This window comes from Sebastes umbrosus, chromosome 11 (genome assembly GCF_015220745.1).
Source record: "Sebastes umbrosus isolate fSebUmb1 chromosome 11, fSebUmb1.pri, whole genome shotgun sequence".
Taxonomy (NCBI): Eukaryota; Metazoa; Chordata; class Actinopteri; order Perciformes; family Sebastidae; genus Sebastes; species Sebastes umbrosus.
Window position 1 is genome coordinate 31,591,595 of NC_051279.1, and position 23,651 is coordinate 31,615,245.

Genomic DNA, 23,651 nt, shown 5'->3' on the forward strand with positions numbered 1-23,651 from the left:
TGAGTCCAACGTAAGTTTGTTTGCATGAGTGAACTAATGGAAACGGGCAGCACAATATACAGCCATGCCAGTGTTTACTATTAACTTATAAAACTTAAATAATAAATGCGGCTCACTGATGTGTATCTGACTTGTTTTGGGGGAAAGAAAAGTCAAAGCTCAGTTCAAAAGACAAGTGGAACTTTACCGGTCCAATAACAGCTTCTGGAGAGATGTTTAAAACATATTTATAACATTAATTATTTATTTATTCAAAATAATTCTTCTCCTAAATCACAAATGTAACTTTGCACCAAAGATGGTCTTTTTATTTTGATATCCGTGGTTTATGTGGTGGTGTCAGGTGAGAAAAAGGTTGTCAGTTAGCTGCAATAGATAAACTGAGGGCTTCTTTCTGTGATTACTTTCTGTCGGTATATTTGGAAAGCTTTAGGAAGCTCACACTGCTCGTCCTGATGTGTATTGGTTTACCAGAGTTTCCTGAACCATATACAGAACAGCTACAATTATGAGAATAATACCAGAATTCCCTTTAAGCAATCGTATAGCAATGTCTTTTAAAAAAACATATGTAGTGTATTCATTGTATTCAAACTTTGCATCATAAAGACCACAGCAAGCTGACGTGTTTCTCCTAAAGGACTATAAAACAGGTGTGATATTTACCTGACGAGGTCGCTGGGCTTCTTGAAGCTCTTGGGGCAATAATTGCAGCAGTTGGCAAACTTGGGTTCTGTTTCCAGCTCCACGGCCTTGTCTTTGATCTCACTGATTCGATCCCTCTCAGCCGCCGACTGGGCGAGGATCCGCTCCGACACAGAGGCCTCCTCACCGGGATCCTTCGCCAGCTCTGCCGTCTGCTCCTCAGTGAAAGTGATGATTTCCAAACCCCTCCTCTTTGACTTTTGGTCCCCGTCCTCGTCCTCGTCGTCGTCTTCTTCCTCTTCCTCAACGTCTTGACTATCCAGACCTATAACTGTGAGTATAGGGGCCTATTATCACAATGTGTCTTTGGGTTACATTTCATGCTAGGAGACTCTCAAACTAAGGCGAAGATGTGTTTAAAATTAAACATTTCCTTCTTGAGTAAAAATATGCACTTATCCCAACAGCAGGAAATCGTTTCCACACACACACACACACACACACACACGTTACTTGAAACCTCCGATTTTCTAAATGGTAGAGTAGAAACAGCTTCTAACCTTCTGTCCATTAATCCAAAGACAAAAGTTTATCTGTTGCATGCTGATAGACTGCAGCATTTCCCCTTTCTCCTCCTTTTTAAATCAGTCTCATCTCCCTCGAAAATTTGTTTATGTCTTCAAACAGCCTTCCTGACTATGGAGATGCAATGGAATTTGAATGACCCTGCGTCTAAAAAAACATGTCACGCAATGAAACGTCCGAATGTTGTTTAAGCGTCCTTACTTTGATCCTCCACAGCATGCTCCTTCTTCATATGCTTCTTACACAGCAGGCTGGTCCTGAAGCTGTCGTCACACATGGAGCATTTGAAAGACTTGATGTGGATGATCATGTGGCGGTTCAGGCTGCCGTTGGTGGTGAATGAGGCGTCGCAAACGTTACACTTAAAGGGCTTCACTCCTGTCAACGAGAGATGAGAGAGGCCGGGTTTCACATGGAGTCGTGTCATGGCATGGAAGGATTCAGGAAGTTCTAAAACTTTTTTAGGAGGTTTTACAAGAGAAATGTAATTTAAGAACAACTTAAAATCACAAATTATAAAAACTGGATAACTTTCCTTAATTTTTCTCACGCTACTAATGTATGTATTCATGTATGTCCTTTGCTGAAAGTCCCTAAAAAGGAACTTTAATGTTAATGAAACATTGTCTCTATCTTTTAGTTTTTTTAAGTATTTACATTAATTCCATTTTGTATATTGTTCTAATCCTGTTCTCATTTAATCGTCAAAACTAACATTTGTAATAACTGTTTTTAAGACATTTAGATACTTTTAAAACCTTCATTTCAGAACTTTATTTTGGTCATGAAATTTAATTTGGGTATTTCCTTTTTTTTTTTTTTTACAATTTTTCACACATCTTGAATTTCACAAAATGTGTGAAAAATGTATAACTTCTTAATTTTTAATCTTGATGTCAGTAAAACGCACGACCAGGCTCTGGGAGAAAAGGTGATTCACATATTTAATCACAGTCTACCACTTGGATTTTAATAATTTAAGTGTTCCAAGTTAAATACCAATATGAATATATGAATATGATATATTTAAAGTGTCCATGACCTTTAGAGTCTTTTGGTTTGTAAAATCTAATTAAGTTTTCTTAATTTTCCCAGCTCACCTGTATGCGTGTTGAGGTGGGACTTCAGTACTCCGGCTGATACGAAGGCTCGTCCACAGAGATGACATCTGTATGGTTTCTCTCCGGTGTGGGAGCGCACGTGTTGCTTCAGATGGCTTGACTTTTTGAAGCCCTTGTTACACCAATTACACCTGAAAAGGGAAAAAAAAAAGACGACTCATAATTGTTGCTGTTATTTACTGTACCACTCGGTAGATCTAGATAGTCTGTATAGTCACATAACACATTGGGCTGATGGTGGACATTTTTAATAGAAAAAGAGAGGCTGTCCTTACATTGAGGGGCATTATCCACCTTATTTTCAGTATATTTTCAATGTCAAATCTCTGGCTCTTTATCTGTTCAACAGTTTTCAACTCTTCTATGGAGGACACAATAACAGCATGCATACATGTGTGTGTTTATTAAATGTCAGAGTATGTGTTTCCTGCTTAATTTTCAAACATACAGTATCTGCACCTAACAGCTCACAAGAGTAAAGACGTCTTTTCAAACATATCTGATCCAAGCTACACAAATGACCTGTCTGCCTCTTTGTCAATGCGAAACAAAAGAATACGGAATAACTCAAGAAAGCACCCATCATAAACACCACCGCCTTTTGCTGACAGCCAAGTGTCCACCGTCCCCAAAGCAGCTGGCGGGTGAGTTCTGTTTGTTGTTTGTTTTCTGCATGGGCAGCTGATAATTACGCTGTGTGATGTTCTGAAACATTTCAAATAAACCTAGAGCTGTATCCTTGTCATTGTCAAAAGAAGTTGGGGAGGGAGGCTGCAACTTTTGTACTGAGAAAAAAAGACAAAATATGGGGGAAAAACATATTTATAATTTGAGTCCAAAAGTAAAACACTGACTTCATTATTTTCTATCTGAAGCTTTGGTTTAAATGTTGATTCAGGACTGTCTCGTTCCACTTGATGACCAAATATGAAACCAGACTTGTTTGTTTCTCCTCATAAGGGCAGATCTAGCTTAAGTACACTCTTTTCTGAACTTGTGTGTGTCTTCCTGTGAACTTTCACTGAAAAGTTTCTACAGGGTGAGAACCACCTCTATATGTTTACCATCCACCTTCACTAGAGCTGCATAAATATTAAGCTGGTGTCAGGGAAGAAAACATAGTGTGTGTGTGACTGATCAAAATTAGTTTTTGCTATTCCTCGCCTGAGTTCTTGTCAGAGGGGTAAATCCTGACTAGCAGGGAAATATCCAATTACGGATGATGCAGACGACTTAAGGTTATTTATTTCATTCTAGTCAAATCCCTTGGATGGATTAAAATAAATTCATAAAAAAACACATGTGTGTGACTCAGTTTCTACCTTTCACAAAGTTGTTTAAACATTTTTGGTAGATGGAACAGTGATTACAGTATATTGAGGAGATGCCTCAGATACCTGGTCAAACATGAATGTATCTCTGGGGAATGTCTCTAAATTATATTGTTTATTGTTATAGTTTATCTGGGGAAAAGTTTGCAATGAAAGATGCTGATAACAAAAGGCAGGTACAGTTATTAAAGGCAGTCATTGTGAATGCTGTTAATAATGGCTTTTATTTCCCCGGGCTCCGTGTTTATGATGGTGCCTATCATTAATCTGTTTTAAACACTGGGAAAGATTTGCTTCGATATTACTGAGCTCACAAATACAACGCAATCACTGCAATGAGGGAAAACTAAAAGCCAGCAAACTGACAGGAATAAAATAACTCCATACCGTGGCGCATCAGGTCAGATAACAGGGTTTCTAAGGGTAGTAGCTGGTATCATCAAAACAATATGAAATGAATATGAAATATCAGCTAAAGTTCTTGTGCACACCTGTCCAAGTCTTTAGATCCTGTTTAGACCTTTTATGACGCCGCAATTCATCTTGACCAATGATCACAGCGTAACTCTCACTAGCCCTTTGAGATAGTATATGCCCAACAGCAAATATCAATCATCTGGGGAACGGGACTGTTTGGTCAAGTAGGTGACCAAGAGAAAAGACAAAGAGGAGGCTAGCAGCAGTTCATGTCCAGAGATGGGACAACTTATCGGACAGAAAACCCATCGCTGCAGGCCAGAGTGCTGCGGTACAATCAGGCCTACATGGTTGAATGAATGCCACTCCTGCGTTACCTGGAGTTTTTACCAAACTGCTCTCAAATCACTCTGAGAGCATGTTTGGAAAAGATGTTCTGGTTTGAAGAGACACATTTTAACGCTTTGGTCTGAATGCCAAGTGCTTTGGTGAAAACCAGCTACTTTCCATGGCATGGTTAATACTATGGCTGATGTGAAATGTGGCTATGGCAGGATTGGTGAGATTTGAGGGGACAATGAACAACATCAAAATTGGCGAAGATTCACCACTTTTCAACACAACTCGAATCACTCAGGCAAGACAACTGGAGCAGTTATGGTAAAGTCACTGAGTGTCCTTGTATAACCCAACCAAATGCTGGACTATGAAATACAGGTGGGCAAAAAGAACCAGAAGAATTTGAAGCTGTAATTACCACTACGGTGCTTTTACAAATTTAAAAGCTGAAGAGGTGGGAGTACTTTCTGAAGCCACTCACACAGGCATATACAGTCATGGAAACACACACACACACAAAAGAAATAACTGAGAAGTGAACCTGTAGGCTCTCTTGCTGTTGTCCTCGCTGTCCTCCTGGTAGTCCTGTGGTGTTTCAGAGGTCAGCTGAAGCTCATCCTGACTGCTCTGCTGAAGAAGCCCATTTGTCTAGATTATAAAAGACAAATCAACAAAATACACTCGGCTCATTGCAGATAGAAATACATTTGCAAGGACATCATTAGTTTCAAGTGTCTTATGTTTGATTCAGATAGTTTTTCATTTTGTGAAATACTCTTATTAGCTTAGTTATATGAAAAGTATGATGTCACTCTCATGTCCTGCAATACATCCTGATCCTACCTTCATGAAGGTTATAATGTTCAGCTTTTGTTAAAACTGTTTTAGAGAGGTGTTCAATTCAACTGTAGGATCATTTTGGAATCAACACCTCTCTAAAACAGTTTCAACAAAAAATGTATATTATAACCTTCTAGAAGGTAAGAGGTATTGCAGGTTGGATTAGACTGCATTGCTAGGTGTACCAAATAAAGTGGTAACTGAGTGTACATCATATTAAGAAAGCAATAATACTATTTCATGGGAGCTTTAATTATTAAGGTGCTGGGTGTATTTTTAAACATTTGAGAGAGCTAGGCTAGCGGGTTTCTCCCTTCATTTCTGTACTTAACGGGACAAGAGAGTGGTTATCGATCTTCTCGTCCCACTCCAGCAAAAAAAAAAAGAATAAGCATGTTTACCAAAATGTCTTAATCATTTGTTGTGTAATATCTCATGCTATATCCTATAATATATATAAAACAAATGTGTTATTTGAGACTGTTGTTAGAAATAAGACCGAAATGAAAAGTAGAAAATAAGGAAGATTAGAACAATTAAATAAATAAAAAACACTAGGTGTGCTATATAATCAATGATAAAATCAGGACAATAATCAAGCAAATATTTGCATCAATCACAAAATTAACTTTATATATATTCCAATGCATTGTACTTACATTATAATTTCAAAAAGATCAGCTTTTGTACCATCAATATGCAAATCTATGCATCTACTATAAAGGGAGCCTGTGGTCCAAAGTCTGATATCAGTCTTAAATATCATTAATAAAAATAATTCTGACACTGTGAATATATCAGCTGTCTGAATCTGAGAATTGAAGTCCAGGTGAGTGTAGGAAAGGGCTAATGGCACACACGGAGGCCCAGGACTCACCACCTCAGCACTGGAAACGTGGAGCAGATTTGGGGGGTGATAGCTGGAGGACAGGGCCTGAGACTCTAGGGTGCTGGAGTCCTGCAGCTGCTGGACGGTGGAGAACTGGGATTGATTGTAGCTCGATTCAGTGATAGTGAAGCCTGAATGGGAGCCGACAGAGAATAAAAAGTCTCTTGAGTTATTGGTCAGATTTAAAAGGCACTAGCATTGGATGATTGAAATACTGGCTCTATGCAATTTTGCAAGCAATTGAGGAATTTAAAATAAAAACATTAAACCTATAAGAGGCAGAATACCTGATGCCACAGCATTTAACAGCAACAATGGATCCACAACTCAGCAAAAAAATACAGTTGGTACGTCAATAAAGCACAAATCTTTCTCTCAGCAAACATAATAACTATGAAAAAAACATTTGTGTTTATCCAACTTCTGCACAACACAGCAAAACAACAGGCAGAAACTTGGCCCGCCAGCAGGGAGGATGGCATTTATTGATTTTAAATTACTGAACTTTGAGCAAAAAAACATCATTCATTGAAACTGTTGACTGCTGACACTGATCGCTGACCAGCATAGGGAATACAACCTGCAGCAGAAATATGCGAGATGATGCACAGCCTTAGGTCTGTTATTGTTAGAAATCTGTGTGTAAACGGTCTAAAAACTACAAAACGCACTAGACAAGGACTTTGATGTGACCAGAACAACTGTTGAAGTGCCATTAATAAATGGATTGAACGACCTGGGATGAGATCATTAACTCCTGCTTCAGTGTTACTGTAACCTAACATTGTGTTCACACTGCATATAGCGAATAACACATAATTTGCTGACGTTTTGATTCTAGTAGGTAGTGCAGATGATACATGTAACAGCAGTAAGTTATTCGATCAAGTATCTATACTTTAGTATCTATATTTATTGATTTATCTGCTCCTGCCCAAGTGATTATGGGTGATGATATTAAAAAGTGATAGTTGGAACGACGGTTTTAGATACTTGCCTTTTTCCTGAGCTATAATTTGTGTTTTCAACATAATTTTGGTCTTGTTTTTATATGCCTTTGTTAATCTTAAAGGTTTTATTTCATATTTACCAGTCCTGTTTTTAGGTGTATCACTTATGGTCTGTTTTTTAAATTTATTAATACATTAATTGTATTAATATATAGTATTGTTTTTTTTTTTTAGTGGCTAGGTGGGCTCCTGAGCTACACTAATGTTCTCCTGGAGTATGTGTTGGTTTGTGTGTAAGTGTTGTCTGCTGTGAGCTGTCTGACTTTGTGAATCTCTTGTTATATGTTATTGTGCATGGGCGACCAAACTAGTTTTCCACTCTGGGGATTCATAACGTTATTACATTATTACATTCATTTGGCAGACACTTCTCTCCAAAGCAAATTACAATAAATGCATTCAAGACAATGCGCATTCAAACAAGTTATCCATCTAAGGGCTCGTTTTATGGGTTGAAAATACTAAAACTATCCTTTGAAATTCTGTCTTTCAATATTCGGTTGAAATGTAAATGAAGTTTGGTTATATTTGATGGAATTTAAAAATCAGTATATAACCATTCAAAGCTATGATTTCAAATTTGAAACGCTTTCAAATTGTGCCTACATGGATATGTCAGAACAAAAGTAACCTCTGCTTAATCCACAAAGAAATACTGTCCTGAAGCTCCTTTTTTGTGATTTTTTTTTAAAATGTTAGCAGTTTGACAGTCTGGGTATTCATCATTCATTCTGTGACAGTTTAAGAGCCCCGAATATGAAAACACAGCACCTGTGATCTTTGAGCTGCAGCAATTTACCAAGTGAGACTCTTGAGGTAAACTGATGACTGCTGTGAGCAAACACACTAAGTTACAAAAACAATACAGGGTTTCTCACATAAAACCCCAGGGATCAAAGTTATAGCACTAACAACTACATACAAATTGCTTTATACATTGCAGTGGCACACTGGGGGTTAAAATATGATTGGCTGCTCAAGTGTCCTCTTGCACAGGCACATGTGCTGTGTGCCCTTGAAAATTCAATGGCACTCGAGACCATGTGAGAATGATGAGTCTGTTCTGGACAGATAAAAAGGGTGTAGTGCCTCCTGAGAGCAAGGAAAAGGTAGATCTGCCTGAGAGATGTTTGCTGCCAGTGCCCACTGTTGTTATTCCACAGTATCCGGGCTGCCAACAACAGTCAGTTATGCCAACTGGCTGGGAACTGTGGTTGGTGCTGGTGGGAGTAAAGTACCAACCATATGTTTGAGAGCACTACACTGGATTAAGAGTTATACAATGCAGAGGGAAGAAAGCACTGAGATAGTACACGTACCATCTGTGTGTGTCTCTCTATGACCAAATTAACTGTTTGAATTGTAGTGAGACTGGCTTTTCCCCCACAACCAACAGCTGCTGTCTCCTCTGACGTGTGAAGCTCACAGAAAGTTTATTCTACCATTAATGTTGGATTTCTTTTTAATGATAATCTAAAGTGAAAGATTTTTCATTACTAAGGTGGTTTCTTGAACATCTGCACACTGTACAATCAATTAACTCGTACACTGCAGGGTAATTACTGGAACGATGAGCAACTTGCTACAGCTCATTTGTCTATTTGTCGAGGTTATATTTCAATCAGAAAACATACGTTTTGCACAATAAGAGATGACAGTACACAAAGATATTCTACTTCTTTGTCATACATAAACACACAGCAAATAGTCTATTTTCATGCATTACGGACATGATAGTGTGAAATCCGATTCTACAGAATGGAAAAGCATGCATGAGGGAAATCAGTGAGACAGAAAGTGTGTGTGTGTGTGTGTGTGTGTGTGTGTGTGTGTGTGTGTGTGTGTGTGTGTGTGTGTGTGCGCGCGCGCGCGTGCGTGCGTACCTTGCGTTAGAGCCTGCTGATCAAAGGCAGGCTGAGGAAGTGCTGGTGTCTCAAACTGGCTGATATTCTGGGGCAAAGCATGCTGGGTAGTCACATACGAGTCTGCCGCCACAGAGAAAGAGATGCAGAGCAATACGATAGGTTAGTCAAGGACAAAGACGGATAGAGATGACATGTCAAATGTTCTGCTTCTAGTTAAGGTGAAAAACGTACTATGGACTTAAAGTGTAGTTGAACAGCAGATTACGTCACACGAGTCACTTATCCATAATAACAGTGTCTTGGGTATAGAAAAAAACCTGAACCTGACCACAAAACATGCATTTTACACATGAAGGTAGTTTTAGAAAAGCCAATCCTAAACTAGCAACAAAACGTTGATTATGAAAAACATGTTGATCCGCTTGGTTCTGAAGGACAGTGATGACCTCTATTTTCTGAAACCAGGTCCTGATCTTTGAAGATGGATGTCGCTCTTTTTTTTCTTCAGAAAGACAGACATTTTCATTGCAACATAATGGCACATCTGATATTTTTGGCCTTTTTTTTCTGGGCTAGGGTTTCAATCTTAAACATTCTTGAGAAAGGTCAAATTTCAGGGCATGATGGGATGCCACATATTTCTTTGCATCTCCTTGGGGTAATGTGTGTCTCTTTATAAACATTTGGGTTGACTTTCCTACAAGATTAACAGTTAATCCATTCAGACGCTCTGGTCCAGGGACCCTGGCCCTGTACCCAGTAGGCCCGTTCAGTAATCCATCTATGACGAGCCACCTCTCTGGACCCGCTCCTGCTTACCTTCTCCTTGTACAAGGGCTTGGTCAGTCAGGGGTGCCTCCAGTGTCACTTGTTGACTTCCATTCACAACCTCTGTCTGGCCCAGTCCCAGCATACTTTGCTGCTCTGCTGAGGTAGCAGGGGGTTGCTGGAGGGAATCTCCCTCTATTTCCACCTGCATATCATGGGCCACATTGCCCCCTCCTAAGGGGTCATCTGTCGACTGGGGCTGCAGCTGCTGGGCCAGTTCATACCTGGTTTGGCGGAACAAGAAAGGCAGAAACTTAGATTAATATTTTAGTGTGTCTAGTGTGACTTTCTGGTTTGTACAGAAAGTCCAAGGCAAAAAGTGTATAAAAGAACAAACGAAAAAAACTACAAACAAACACGCAGAAAAAAAAAGCCCAAACCTGTGTGTCTTCATGTGCTTCCTGCAGTTGGGTGATGACTTGAAGGTCTTCTGACAGTAGGGGCACATGTAAGGTCGCATGTCACTGTGTGTGGTCATGTGGCGTCGCAGGCTGCCGCTGGTGGTGAACGTGGTGTCGCACATCAGACACTTGTACGCCTTTAGGCCCGAGTGGGTCCTGATGTGAGCCTTGAGGACTCCTGAGGAGGCGAAACCCCGACTGCACTGCACGCACTTGTATGGCCTTTCTCCCGTATGAGACCTGGGAGGATAAAAGGATGGCAACACTGAGCTAAGGCAAGAAACTGCATTTCCCGCATTTTTACGAAAGTTACTATGCATGGTTTGGTGCGAACAGTCACGGCAATTTATTACTTGGCCAATTGAATCAAATTCCCTGATGTTTTACTAAAGTGGTGCCTTTCCAGTTATCAGTGAAACAAGGGAACTGTCACTAAAGGCTGCGAGGATGACAGCGCCATCATTTAGATTAACCTCTCAATATTGAAAGGAAGACAAATGCTGGAAGTCTGTCATAATGCAAATGCTAGAAAGTTCAACAGAGATATATAGGTCAGAGAAGCGGAGTTATTAGGCTATTCATTCTTAATATTCTGTTTTATACATGACTGACTAAAGGTAAGTGTCTCTAAAGGACCTTTAAAGGAGCCGTGTGTAGGATCTGGTGGCATCTAGTGTTGAGGTTGCAGATTGCAACCAACTGAAGCCTGTCCTGTGTACCAAGCGTGTTGGAGAGCTACGGTCGCCGATATGAAAACGCGAATGGCCCTCTCTGGAGTCATATTGCTTAAACTCTTTTACATTCTGTACTGGACATGCAATGTTATAAAGAAGCCTTACCTGACATGCTGTTTCAGATGGCTTGATTTCTTGTAGGCCTTACTACAGAACTGGCACTTGTATGGCCGGTCACTGCCCACCACCTCAAGGTATTGTTGGAAAGCCAGGCGGGGGTTTTGGGATGGGATGAGGCCTGTTAAGTGACACGTGAACAAGCAAAATGTGTTCCTAGTGAAAAGACATCTTATTTTGTGCAGAGAAACATACACGAAAGAAAACAACTTAATGCATTCCCCTTCATCCCAAGGACAACTGAAAAAGGATGTGTACGATCGTGTAAACACACGTGCCTTTCAACATATGCCCTTACCAAAGTCCGTGATGAGGATGGGTTCCTGCAGGGGGATATCAGGCAGAGGTAGGTTACTCTTGGACACTTTGGCTTTGTTGGTTTTTCGGGGAAACTTGTGCTTCTTCTGCTGCAAGCTTTTGAAGTGAGAAGCGATGTGTGTTTTCCTGTGGCCCGATGTACGAAAGATCTTGTCACAGTGAGGGCAGGGGAAAGGACGTACACCTAGGCAGAGTGGGGAAAAACAGCACTTTTGGAGAATTAGTATTTAGAGAATTAGACTGAGTCTGACACATGTACTTTGATACAAACATCAAAAGATATATCAATAAATAAGAATTCACTATCCCTAAGCCAATCTAAATAAATATGAAACTCACACATAAACCAAAAATGTAAGCAAGCTCATATAATTTTATTTAATTTTTTTGTCTACAAAAGGTTACAAAGCCTTTCAGTTAGCAGGAGACAATATATATGTCTAAGAAACCAAATTACAGCACAAGGAAATGTGACAAAGATGTGAAACTGTATAAGCACAACGCCTTGGTGAGAAATACAGCTGAGAACATATCTATCAGACGCCTTAGCTTAGAGCTAACACATAACCAAAGCTAAAGTAAACACCTAACATTGACAGTGCCATTACATAGCAATTAGAGAGAAAAAAACTAATGCACATAATAATTAAAGTGTTACAGTTCTGTTTGTTCACACTAATGCTGACATTTCATGTCCAGGGGGATGATTTGTTAAGTTAATCTCTCTTAGAAGAGGCAAATACTGAATGATTGCAAACAAGTGAGTGCAAATGAGGGCTCTAGCTGTAGCAGCACCACTATATTTACACATGTCCAGCTTTTGTCATTTGCTGCATAATTTATCGTAACATATAGCTGAATACTAAATGATAGAGGCTGCCAGGAATCTGAAAATATGTTGAAAGCTCATGTATGACTTATGCGCTTACTGATTGTGTTGAACCGACGTGAGGAATAAGCCAATAAAGTGAAAAAAGTGCGTTCGAAATGTCGAAATTTAGTTTGTTAACCCTTTCATGTAGTGGACCTGCTTCTCACCTGTATGCAGACGCATGTGTACCTTCATGCTACCAGAAGTGGAGAAGCACTTGAGGCAGCACTGACACTCAAAGGCCTTGATGCCCGTGTGCGTTTTCATATGTGCCGTGAGGGTGCTCTTGACAGCAAAAGCTCTGAAGCACTGTTTGCACTTGAAAGGCTTCTCGTGAGTGTGGATGCGGATGTGGCGGACGAGGTCGCTGGGTTTCTTGAACTCCTTGGAGCAGTACGGGCAGCCGTGCCACCGAACGCCATTCTCCTCCCTGATTGAGCCTGGGAAAGGAAGGCAGAGTGAAGCAGCTGTCCAGTGTTTATGTCAGTCAATAGCCTGGTGCTGCAACTGGAAGCTGCTTTCATTATGAAATTAATCCTTGTAAATCATTAAAAAAAAAAAAGACAGATTTTCTTATTTACTTTGAACAGCAGATTTCATAATTATATGAATGCAGATGAGACCAGACAATCTTTTAAATGTATTTCTGAAGCTGCAACCGCTGCAACAGTATATTTACTTAGTAAATCATTTCTAAGTTATAATTGGTAGATTGTTTTTGCTTTACTGAGTAATCTTTTCTGCAACATGGTTCACATTTGCAAATTTCCCAAAGAGAGAATCCAAGTTTATGACTGAAAAGCAACAACAAACCTAATGAGCTTCAACACATATTCAAGGAGTCAAAATGTTATTCGATGTTCATGAGTTTGCCATTGTGATGCAATGCTTGTGTGAATGCTCTGTAATGTCCCCTCCTACCTGGCATTTGTATAGGTTTCTTGAAAATGCTCCTTTTCTTCTCCCTGACCGGTTTGTCGGGACCTTGTGCTTTCTTGCTCTCTCCAGCAGCGACCTCGGTTGTCTGGTTCTGGGACTCTCGGGATGTGGCGTCGTTCTGCGGATGGACCACACTCAGCCCGCTGTTCTCCAGAGCTTGCTGCAGAAACAGAACAGAAATAAACACCATGGCTTAAAAATGCCTTCATGTACAACAAAATACAGTTATGGAAATGACAGTCAAACCTTACAACAGAATGTTTTCTCAATTCTTAAAAAGAAATACCAAACTTAATCACATATAGAATTATTATTATAGATTCAACAATTTGAGGTATGGCTTGAAATATTGTGGCAAACATTGACAAAACATTGGCGATGTGATGGTCCAGAACCAAAGCTCAGTGACAATCACATCCTTTTGTGTTGGAGAGCAGAGGCTCTATTCAACTCCTGCAGTACCCAAGGCATTTATAAAGTTTCCTGGTACAAATTCATTATTATTCTGTCTCCTTTCTCCTGGATGGATCATGCTTCCACAAGCAGCAAAATCCTGCCATTCAGTCACCAAAGAAAAGCAACTTGACAGAGAATATAATTTGGTTTCTAACTAAAATCATTTCAGGGACATTTTCAGTGAGTTTATAGAAAACTTTCTTCTTTTCATCTCCTTCTCCGTGTCCAAATATCATCCCACTGTGGGTCCTCCGGTCTCCAGCCTAATCATTTCCACATAAATGGTTCCACTAACTTTATGATGACTAAACTCATCAAACTGTAGGTGGAGTTGTGCATTTGTGTGCTCCTGTGCCTAACTGCAAGTCCCTCTCACACATACACACACACAGACACAGAGAAAGACAAGGAGAATTTTTCCAAATGAGGAGTTTTTGTCCATCCTCACATCTTCAAGAGTGCATGTCACACTGGGGGATTGGAGCTGAAGTGGTGCACTCGTTACTTTAAGATTAATATTTGAATCATATACTCTAGGTCTGGTCTGAGGCATGTGGTTCCCATGTGGTCAGTCTATGGGGCCCTGAATACTGATGAGTTCTGTGCTGATCATGTAATTTATTTAGTGTGGATGAATGCCCTTTGCTCACCTGAAGGATGTCCTGATTGATGGCAGTCTCCATGGCAATAGCTGGCTCTGGAGGTTGGGGCTGGACTGTCTCCCCACTGACCTGCTCAGACAGCTCTAGAAGTTGCTGGATGACATCTGTCACCCCCTCGCCGCCCTCCGATCCCCCAGGAGCCTGACCCGTCGTCTCCGTCTCCTAAGGGAGACAAAGAATGGGGGAATGGAGCGAGAAGGAGGGAAGAAAGAAGACGAGGACCGATTTGACAAAAGGGTCATTCACAAGATCAGGACAGGCTGCAATTTGAAAGCTGACTAATTTTTAGTAGGAGCTCTCTGGAGCATAAAATTAACAGAGCACTGGGCATTATTGAACAAAATGTTAATTAGTGTCTACATCTGTGTGAATCACTGACACTTTCATTTATCATGCTTAATGCAAACACAGACAATTAAATAAATACAGACAGTGGCTATGGTTACTTATACTAGGTTAGTTTATCTGAGGACATGTGGCATGTAGCATTTTAACACTGGTGGATTCCTGGGGTACCCCCATGTTCGAAAAGAAATGCCATAAAAGTACCCTCTTTGATGCACCTATGGTAGATAAAACATGATAAAGTAATTAACATGGAGAAAATGTGATGCAGAGCCCTCAAGGGTGCCCTTCCAGTGGAGAAAACGCAATACAGTGCATGCTAGAAAATTAGTTGATGTCTATGTGCCCCTACATGCGAGACACTGTGCCCTCACGGAAGCCCTGACACACCAAGCTGATGGTCGGCTGCATCCGACCATCAGGATGGCCAGTTTGGGGCCGTGGGTGAGCGTCTGTCGACCTAGTTTTTGCGGTGCGTCCCGCAGCGTCAGCTCTAGTCAGTCCGTGTCGGAGGCTTTTTGGCCAATTCAGCTCGTAGGTGAGCGATATCACTCTGATTGGCTGTTCACCTTAAGCGAATCAGTGCACGAGAAGAGAAACGGACGTGAGGAAAGCATACCAACAAGTAAATTCAAGAGGAAAAACATCTCATTTTTCATCTTCATCTCATCTGATCATTCCAACACACGGATTATTTTCTTCTTATTATTTATTACCAACGGAGGTTATCGCTGAGAAGCTTGGCAGGCTCTATGCTGCATTTTGGGCTGTATGACAGGTCCAATTTGCTTGATTTATAGCAGAATGGAAATTGTTTAACAGCCTTAAAATGGAAGAGATTGCAGCTCTTTTAGTGCAAATGAAGCGGAAGCTTTTAGAGTTTTTGGCAAAGGGAAATTGTGGAAGTACTGAAATGGCAATGGGAAAAAAAAGACAGCATCATTATTTGCCAGTAATGAGAAAGATAAAAACATCTTTGGAAAAAGAAGCAATGGCTTATAAAGGAAATACAGTGAGTGGGATTTTAAATTCAGAATTAAATATAGTTGCATATTTAAACTAGATGTCCTCTGTTTATCTGCTGTTGGGCTAAAGAGGCTGCGGTGCCCTGCATCTGTCCCTGTTTCTAAGAATAAGTGCATTAACAGCATTAACCTCATTCACCAGGGTCAAAAGAATTAACATCCTTGAATATACTCAAAGTGGATGCTGGGCCGAATAAGTGTACTGTAACAACATTTTTGCTCATGTGTTCTGCATGCTGTTCTCTTACCGCAGTGCTGGAGGGCACCTCAATCACAGAGATGTGCATCTTGCTGATGTGGGCATTCAGACTGCCCAACTTCTTGAATACACAGCTGCAGTCCATGCACGGGAACAGTGGTACGCCTTTAGTCTGTAAGAGAACATAAAGCGCATACAAGACATTAACCATGGCTGCTATGTACGTGTTTTGCTGTTAAAGCTCCCCTCCAGTGTCTCATTCTAGTCACTGAAAATCTTGAGAGAAATGTATGATGATATGATCTCCACCTATCACAGTCAAAAGCAAATTGAGGTTGTGGTGTTCCCCTGGACGGGGATGCAGATATCATTTGGTAGAACTCAGCTGCTTTGCCCACTAAATGAATTATTTATTTGCAAGGCCTGGGAGATTTATAGACTGAGTACTAACAATTACAGCAAGCTGGATTCTGCAGCTCCATTTCACACAGTGATTAGTTGAGATTATCATCATCATCATATCACTTTAAAGATAGAAAGATACTGCATTTGGTCTGTCTTCAGTAAGTGTAAAAGTTGTATAATGTGTCTAAAGTGGGGATAACATCATGTAGTTGTAAACATACACTTCACGCTCTGCTCTTGTTAGTGGTCTAGGCATGATGGGTTCTATTTCAATGTACACAGTTTTATGAAGAAATAGAAGATTATATGGATATATTTGCCTTTTTTTGGTGTTTTGTTTTATCAACAGACTAGAGGTATTTACGACTTTGTGGGCGAGTCAAATGCAAGTTTCTTTCGTTAACTTGGGAACTGCTCAAGAGTGTACACTTTCATTTATAGGTATACATTTTGAGTACTTACACCCCTTGGGGAGTCATTTATTATGATTTATAATAACATATGTAGGAGTAAGAAACTGTTCTCTTGTGAATATCACCACCTGATGGCTCCTGGTGATTTATTATAACATGATGTAGACAATGCAAGGCAATGCACAGTTGTAATTTCACCTTAAGATCTCAAGTACAGTATAATGTTATAATATATAATATAATCAAGGGGGGAAAAGTATTATTTAGGAAGTCTGTCAATCTTAGTAATAAGAGCAGAGTTTCCGCCAGTGTATTGCAAGCCCGGGAGCCTGCCAGGCCTAAATTGACTCCCCGTCGGGTAAAAGCATCGGGGAATTATGTATTTTTAAGATGTTTTATAAACTACAATATGTCATACAACTAGCAAACTCCTTTAAGGACTAACTCAGTGCGTGTGTGTGTAACCATGGCTGTGACTACTGGTCAAAGGAGCTGCTGTAAAATGATGATAAACACATTTAATTTCCTATATTCTTCACAATAAAAGTGCCCCGTTACTTTGTTATTTAAAAGTATAAAAATGTTGGGTTGGCGCCACCTGTCCGAACAACTTTTCTGGCAGAAACCCTGAAGTGCCGGTAGTGTACAGTACGGTGCTTTGACCACCAATGAATCTGAAATGGGAAAGACTTTCAGATAGAAAACAGTGGAGTTTTTTTTAATTAGCCTTGAGGGAAGCAAGAGTCCAGTGAAATTTGAATTGAGTTTTGGATGTTTGGAGAATCCTAGAAATTGAGCAGGGATGAGTAAGATTCAGGGGTAAGAGAGGGGGAAATAACTTGAAAATTGAACTACTGACATCCCAGACTGAAATGACAGCAAGTGGTGAGTGAAAAACAACGTTTAGGAGTGTAAGCACTAAGAAAAAATCCATAAGAGTAAGTGTGACTGTTGAGTTTGCAACGAGAAAAAAAAATCACAGGGGAAGGGGATTGCTTTTCCATGAGGGTCAATCCCTGGGTGAAGTGGAGGATCAGTGTCTGTTGACAGAGATTGTTTACAGGAAGTGGAGAAAGGTAAGAAAAGATGCATTTGAAGTTGAATGTTTGTGAGAGTGAGTGAGGGCATATGGAGGAGCTCCAGTAAGGTGTTATCGCCATCATGGCGACGGGTATGTGGCAGCTGCATTACGGAATAAGTGTGTACTTGTGTAGAACATATGGGAAAGATGGTTGGGTACAGGAGGCCATTTCTCATGGGGCCAAGATGCGTGTTTCCACTAGAGTGATAATCATTAAGTGGGAGCAAAGCGGGAGAGGTGGAATAGATGTCATATGAAAAGCTGGTGATGACAGGGAAGGTAGAGATGGCAACAATGACAAAAAGATCAAGACAGAAATCAGGTCAGGCAGGTGACGTGATCAAGATGGCGGAGTAGATCTCCCTCTGCCCGAACTCCCCAAACTTTTCTGCTACAAAACCTTTGATCAGACCTCGTTTTAGTCAGTCAAACTTGCAAACAAGCAGATTAATTTCTGCCTGCCTCGCCTATTATAATGTCGACGCGACTCCGCAATTCCAAGCCCAAAGAGACAGCTGACAAACCACAAACAATGGATGAAGATGATCGGTCTCTTACCCATCTGCTAAATATAGTGAACAGCTTTAGCCAGATCTCGGGATATAAAGTTAACTGGGCTAAATCTGCTTTACTCCCACTGAATGCTTCAGCAAGACAGTTGACCTCCATATCCAATATTCCGGTGGTTCAGAACATCAAATACTTAGGAGTGTCAATCTTCCCTTCAATTGCAAACATTATAAAAAACAACTACAACGTACTTGTGACAGAGATGAAAGCAGATTTACAAAGATGGAAAACCCTCCCATTATCATTCCATTCTCGCATCTCCACTGTTAAAATTAATGTCCTCCCAAGAATCAACTTTCTCGGCTCAATGGTACCTTTACAACCACCTAAAGACCACTGTAAAAAAATGTATTCTTTAATGTTGAGGTTTATATGGGGGAATAGAAAGTCAAGACTGAAACTATTAACTCTCCAAAGGCCAAAAGATGAAGGGGGCCTCGTGTACCTAACTTCCAGTGGTTTCATTGGTCGATTGTACTGCGTCCTGTCTCAAAATGGTTAAATCCTGCTTCTCGGGTGTCTTGGAGGCCAATGGAAGAGAACATGGTGCACCCTCACAGGTTACAAGACCTGATATACTCCAACATTTCACTCAAACAATCAAAAGAGAAATTTGGCTCAATTATAAGTGTAACTATAAGTAATCTCTACCTGGCGTCTTGCCGAAAAGCACTGTAAAATTTTGTCTAACTGGTATCTTCACTCTCCCATTTTTAATAATGTTGACCTCCGTTTGGGTAGCCAACCAATTTCGTTTTCTCAATGGAGCATTAAAGGGGTGCACACTCTTGGTGACATCTATGGTCCTCAGGGCCTACGAGCATTCCAAGACATCCAGAAACATTTTAATTTACCTGGAACATCATTCTTTTTTTATCTTCAACTCCGCACAGCGATGCGCACTTATGGTGTGCCTTGGAACATATCTCTTCCCATACATGCATTTCACACAGCTCTGATCAGCCCTAGTGGACTGGTCTCGAAAATATACTCTATCTTACATAAGGCCTCCTGTAAGCCACTAACTATTGACAGACTGTGGAAGACGGACCTCTCTCCAAATAACTCCAACCTAAATTGGAAACTAATCTGGCAGAACATCCAACTATCTTCCAGGAACCCCAACCATCAACTTATACATTTCAATTTCATACACCGAACATATTTCACCCCCCACATATTGCATAAATTTAAATCTTTACCATCACCAAACTGCACCTTATGCAATCAAAATGCATTAGGTACTTTTTTTCATATTGTTTGGGGGTGTCCAAGGGTAGCAGAGTTCTGGAAGAAGGTTGCAGAGATGCTATCAAACATATTGTCAAATACAATTCCTTATTCACCTGAAGTCCTGTTACTTAATGACAGCTCCAACCTGGAACTCTGTGTTAAGCAGAGACGTCTCTGGTTAGCTGGCCTTATAGCTGCAAAGCGACTAATTCAGACAAAAGCTCCATATTCTGTCAATATACAAAGATGGCTTCTTGACTTCTTAGATATAGCAGGTATGGAACACTGGGCTGCAAACATGCACTTGGCAAAAAGAGAAAATATATCACATTGGAAACAAGCAATCACTACAATTAAATCCTTCATATAATTGTTCTCCGTGTCCCCAAGGTCTAGGGTGGGTGGGATGGGAGGGACCCAAAGGGAGGGATTTGGGGATGGGGGGAGGGGGGCGCAGAAGTTTTTATTTAAATGATTTTTTGTTGTTGTTTGTTGTTATTTTTCTTCTTCCTGTTTGTTTGTTTGTCTGTCTTTCTCGTTTTCTTTTTCTGCAGCTGCTTGCCAATTTTGTATTGATTAGTACATGGACATTTGTGATTATATATTTTTTACTCTATTGTTGATCTATCAATTTGTAACCCCACCCTATATAATTATGCTTAAATACCAATACAAAATTGATCACAAAAGAAATCAGGTCTACGGAGAAAGGAGAGGGGGGGGAAGATGACGGTAATCAACATAGTTAGAAGATTTTTGGAAGTCATGTTTTGATGTCATTGATTGTGCAAGTGAGGTTGAAACATATTTGGTGGTTGATGCAGAAAGGGAGATTTGTGGATAAGAGATATTAAAAAAAGGAATGAAATACATTTTTTTTTTCAGGATATTAAAGGAAGAAAGTTTAGTGAGGTCACACATTAAAGGGTAACTTTGGTATTTTTCAACGTGGACCTTGTTTTCCCATGTTTCTGTGTCTAAGTGACTAATGGGGACAGCAGTTTTTGAAGCTGGTCCAGTATTGAGGGAGAATGCTGCAGACGGCAGCCGCTAAATGGGCTGCAAGGTAATCATGTCGGGCAATTGCAAACCGTCAATTTACGTCCACTTAAAGGGTTAGTTTTTATATTGTTTTATATATGTTATTATAAGTGTCTGACAACATTATGGAAAGGACCATACAGAGAAATAATACTTTCTTCTGTTTGTTATGGTATCGCGTGACTTGTTGCCGGAAGACAACGGTGGAAACATGAGTGAGAGTGGAGAGAGGAGTGCCAAGGGACACCGGTACTGTCAGAGTTTGTTGTGTACAGGAAGTACAGGAAGTGTAACTTATTCATTCATTCATCTTCAACCTCTTATCCGGGGTCGGGTCGCGGGGGCAACAGCTCCAGCAGGGGACCCCAAACTTCCCTTTCCCGGGCCACATTAAGCAGCTCTGACTGGGGGATCCCGAGGCGTTCCCAGGCCAGTGTGGAGATATAATCTCTCCACCTAGTCCTGGGTCTTCCCCGTGGCCTCCTCCCAGCTGGTCGTGCCTGGAACACCTCCCTAGGGAGGCGCCCAGGGGGGGGTGCATCCTTACTAGATGCCCGAACCACCTCAGCTGGCTCCTTTCAACGCAAAGGAGTAGCAGCTCTACTCCGAGTCCCTCACGGATGACTGAGCTTCTCACCCTATCTCTAAGGGAGACGTCAGCCACCCTCCTGAGAAAACCCATTTCGGCCACTTGTAACCGCGATCTAGTTCTTTCGGTCCTGACCCAGCCCTCATTACCAGAGGTGAAAGTAGGAACGAAGACTGACCGGTAGATCGAGAGCTTTGCCTTCCGGCTCAGCTCTCTTTTCGTCACAACGGTGCAGTAAAGCGAATGCAATACCACCCCTGCTGCTCCGATTCTCCGGACAATCTCACGTTCCATAGTCCCCTCACTCGCGAGAGACCCCGAGGTACTTGAACTCCTTCACTTGGGGTAAGGACTCTTTCCCTACCCGGAGTAGGCAATCCACCTGTTTCCTGCTGAGAACCATGGCCTCAGATTTAGAGGTGTAGTTAGTGTAGCTTAGTGTTAACTAAAAGATTGTCAATGTTATAGCTGAATATATTGGATGATTTCAACAATGCAGATGCAACGCAAAGTTTCAGAATGAGATTTCTCCGAGTGAGACACAATAACAAGCGAAAGGAAAAGAGAGTCCTTTCCATTATGTTGTCAGACACTTTCTGAGCCCGTCAGCGGCAAAACAAGAACTTTAAGTGGACGTAAATGACGTTGCACAATTGCCTGATATGATTATATTGCTGCCTGTTTAGCGGCCGATGGCTGCAGACTACTCCCTCAATACTGGATCAATTTCTAAAATTGTTGTCCCCATTAGTCACTTAGACACAAAAACATGGGGTTTGGGATGAGGGATAAATAAGTTGTTGAAGGGTTTCTTTATAGTTTAGAAACTTAGATTAAAATCCACAATCTTAACTAGAAAATCTAAGTGTGCTCACTTACGCTGAAAATTGCAGTTGCAATTGCAAAAACCGGTAATGTCTTAAAATGTAAATTGTTTGTAGCTGAAGTCAAAGCACGTAAAGCAGTTGAAGTGTCAGTTGAAGTGTAATAACCGCTGAGGTGTCTGTAGATTTATATTCTGCAGCTGATTTATGTCATTTATGTGCAGACAGTGTTACTATCTCAACATGCCTACACCACCCTACATGACCAAAACACTTTTAAACCATGATTATTTTAGTCCCCTGGCTCCCGAGTATTCATCTGCTCATGAAATCTATTGCAAATAACGCCTGATCATAATTTATTCATGAAGTCAGTCAATCATAAGGACAAACTCTATCTGGAACAGCAAAGCTGAAGGACACTTGTGAAAATTAGTTGCATTATTCAAATGGTCCTGCTGTTTGGCTTTCCAGAAGTAATTCAATCAACTGGCCCCATCACGGGCTTTTAGCATGGAATACGCAATCATGTTAGCAAGAGAGAGAGAAAAGAGAAACAAATTCATGCTTCTACTAGTTCTAATCTATTTTTTTTTTTTAAAAGACAAAGAGAAATTCCAATTGAACACCTGAAAGAAAATTATTATGTAACATTTCAATTACGCATACAAACACTTTTTTTTCCAGGTGGACTGGAACACAATGGATGGGGAGAAAACCAGCCATCAAATATGTACCCGTAAACATTAATTCAACCTGACTGCAGTGAATAGAGTGAGAAGCTTTTTATTCAGACTCAATTAAGTCTAAAAGAAACACCATTAAAACGCCCCCATTGTACAAACAAAAAAGAATGTGTGAATATTGTTTGTACAGTGGCACCAATTTCCTATCTTTTTTGTCAAGATAATTATTTTTTTGTGACCAAATTTGTATTGGTTTATCTTGTTCCCTATTTTATATTGTGTTGACATCGCATAACACATCTACCTCTATTCACAAATAATAATATCTATCCATCCATCCATTTATATGTAACCGTTTATCCTGTCCAGGGTCGCGGGGGGCTGGAGCCGATCCCAACTGACATTGGGCGAAATATTTAAAATCAATGTCAATAAATTGACATTCCCATAGCAACATGGAATGAAATGGCAAAAATAGATGGTGTGAATAATAAATAAACAGAATGTATACCCAGGTGAACCTGAGATAAGGACATTGGTGTGTTATGGCCTAGCCACAACTTTCAAAAATGTTTTAATCACAGTTACTTACAAAAAAACACAAATCTAATGTCCATTTAAACCTCCTAATTTCGTCATTGTAATTGCCCCCGCCCTTCCACTCGTCTATTTGACCCCCTGAGTTCTTAGTTGTTGTTTTTTAAGCTATAACATCATAATTGGATCTTAAATAATAATTATTTCCTGTCAGATAATTATTAAGTAATTGTGAATTCAAATATCATAACCCATGAGCGACACTGTCTTTTATGGTCTACGATTAAAGGTTAAGTTTAAGCCAACTGAAAATGACAAACTCTATATATTCCTCT

General features: G+C 40.4%; 1 protein-coding gene across 2 annotated transcripts in view; it reads right to left on the reverse strand.

The window, feature by feature from the left end:
- The window catches only part of LOC119497152 (zinc finger protein 236-like), a 63,450-nt gene that overhangs the window by 26,207 nt on the left and 13,592 nt on the right, over positions 1–23,651 (reverse strand). For both annotated transcript variants that reach the window (XR_005208878.1, XM_037785055.1), the window contains 14 exons: positions 15,987–16,109; positions 14,357–14,530; positions 13,233–13,410; positions 12,479–12,751; positions 11,421–11,624; positions 11,111–11,243; positions 10,251–10,511; positions 9,862–10,094; positions 9,061–9,162; positions 6,156–6,298; positions 4,980–5,086; positions 2,331–2,482; positions 1,432–1,608; positions 667–976 (listed from right to left, as the gene is read on the reverse strand). Coding sequence is in view for 1 of the 2 variants with exons in the window: in XM_037785055.1 (XP_037640983.1) it covers positions 667–976; positions 1,432–1,608; positions 2,331–2,482; positions 4,980–5,086; positions 6,156–6,298; positions 9,061–9,162; positions 9,862–10,094; positions 10,251–10,511; positions 11,111–11,243; positions 11,421–11,624; positions 12,479–12,751; positions 13,233–13,410; positions 14,357–14,530; positions 15,987–16,109 (2,570 nt within the window). In the remaining variant the exon portion in view is untranslated. The remainder of the gene's footprint in view (positions 1–666; positions 977–1,431; positions 1,609–2,330; positions 2,483–4,979; positions 5,087–6,155; positions 6,299–9,060; positions 9,163–9,861; positions 10,095–10,250; positions 10,512–11,110; positions 11,244–11,420; positions 11,625–12,478; positions 12,752–13,232; positions 13,411–14,356; positions 14,531–15,986; positions 16,110–23,651) is intronic.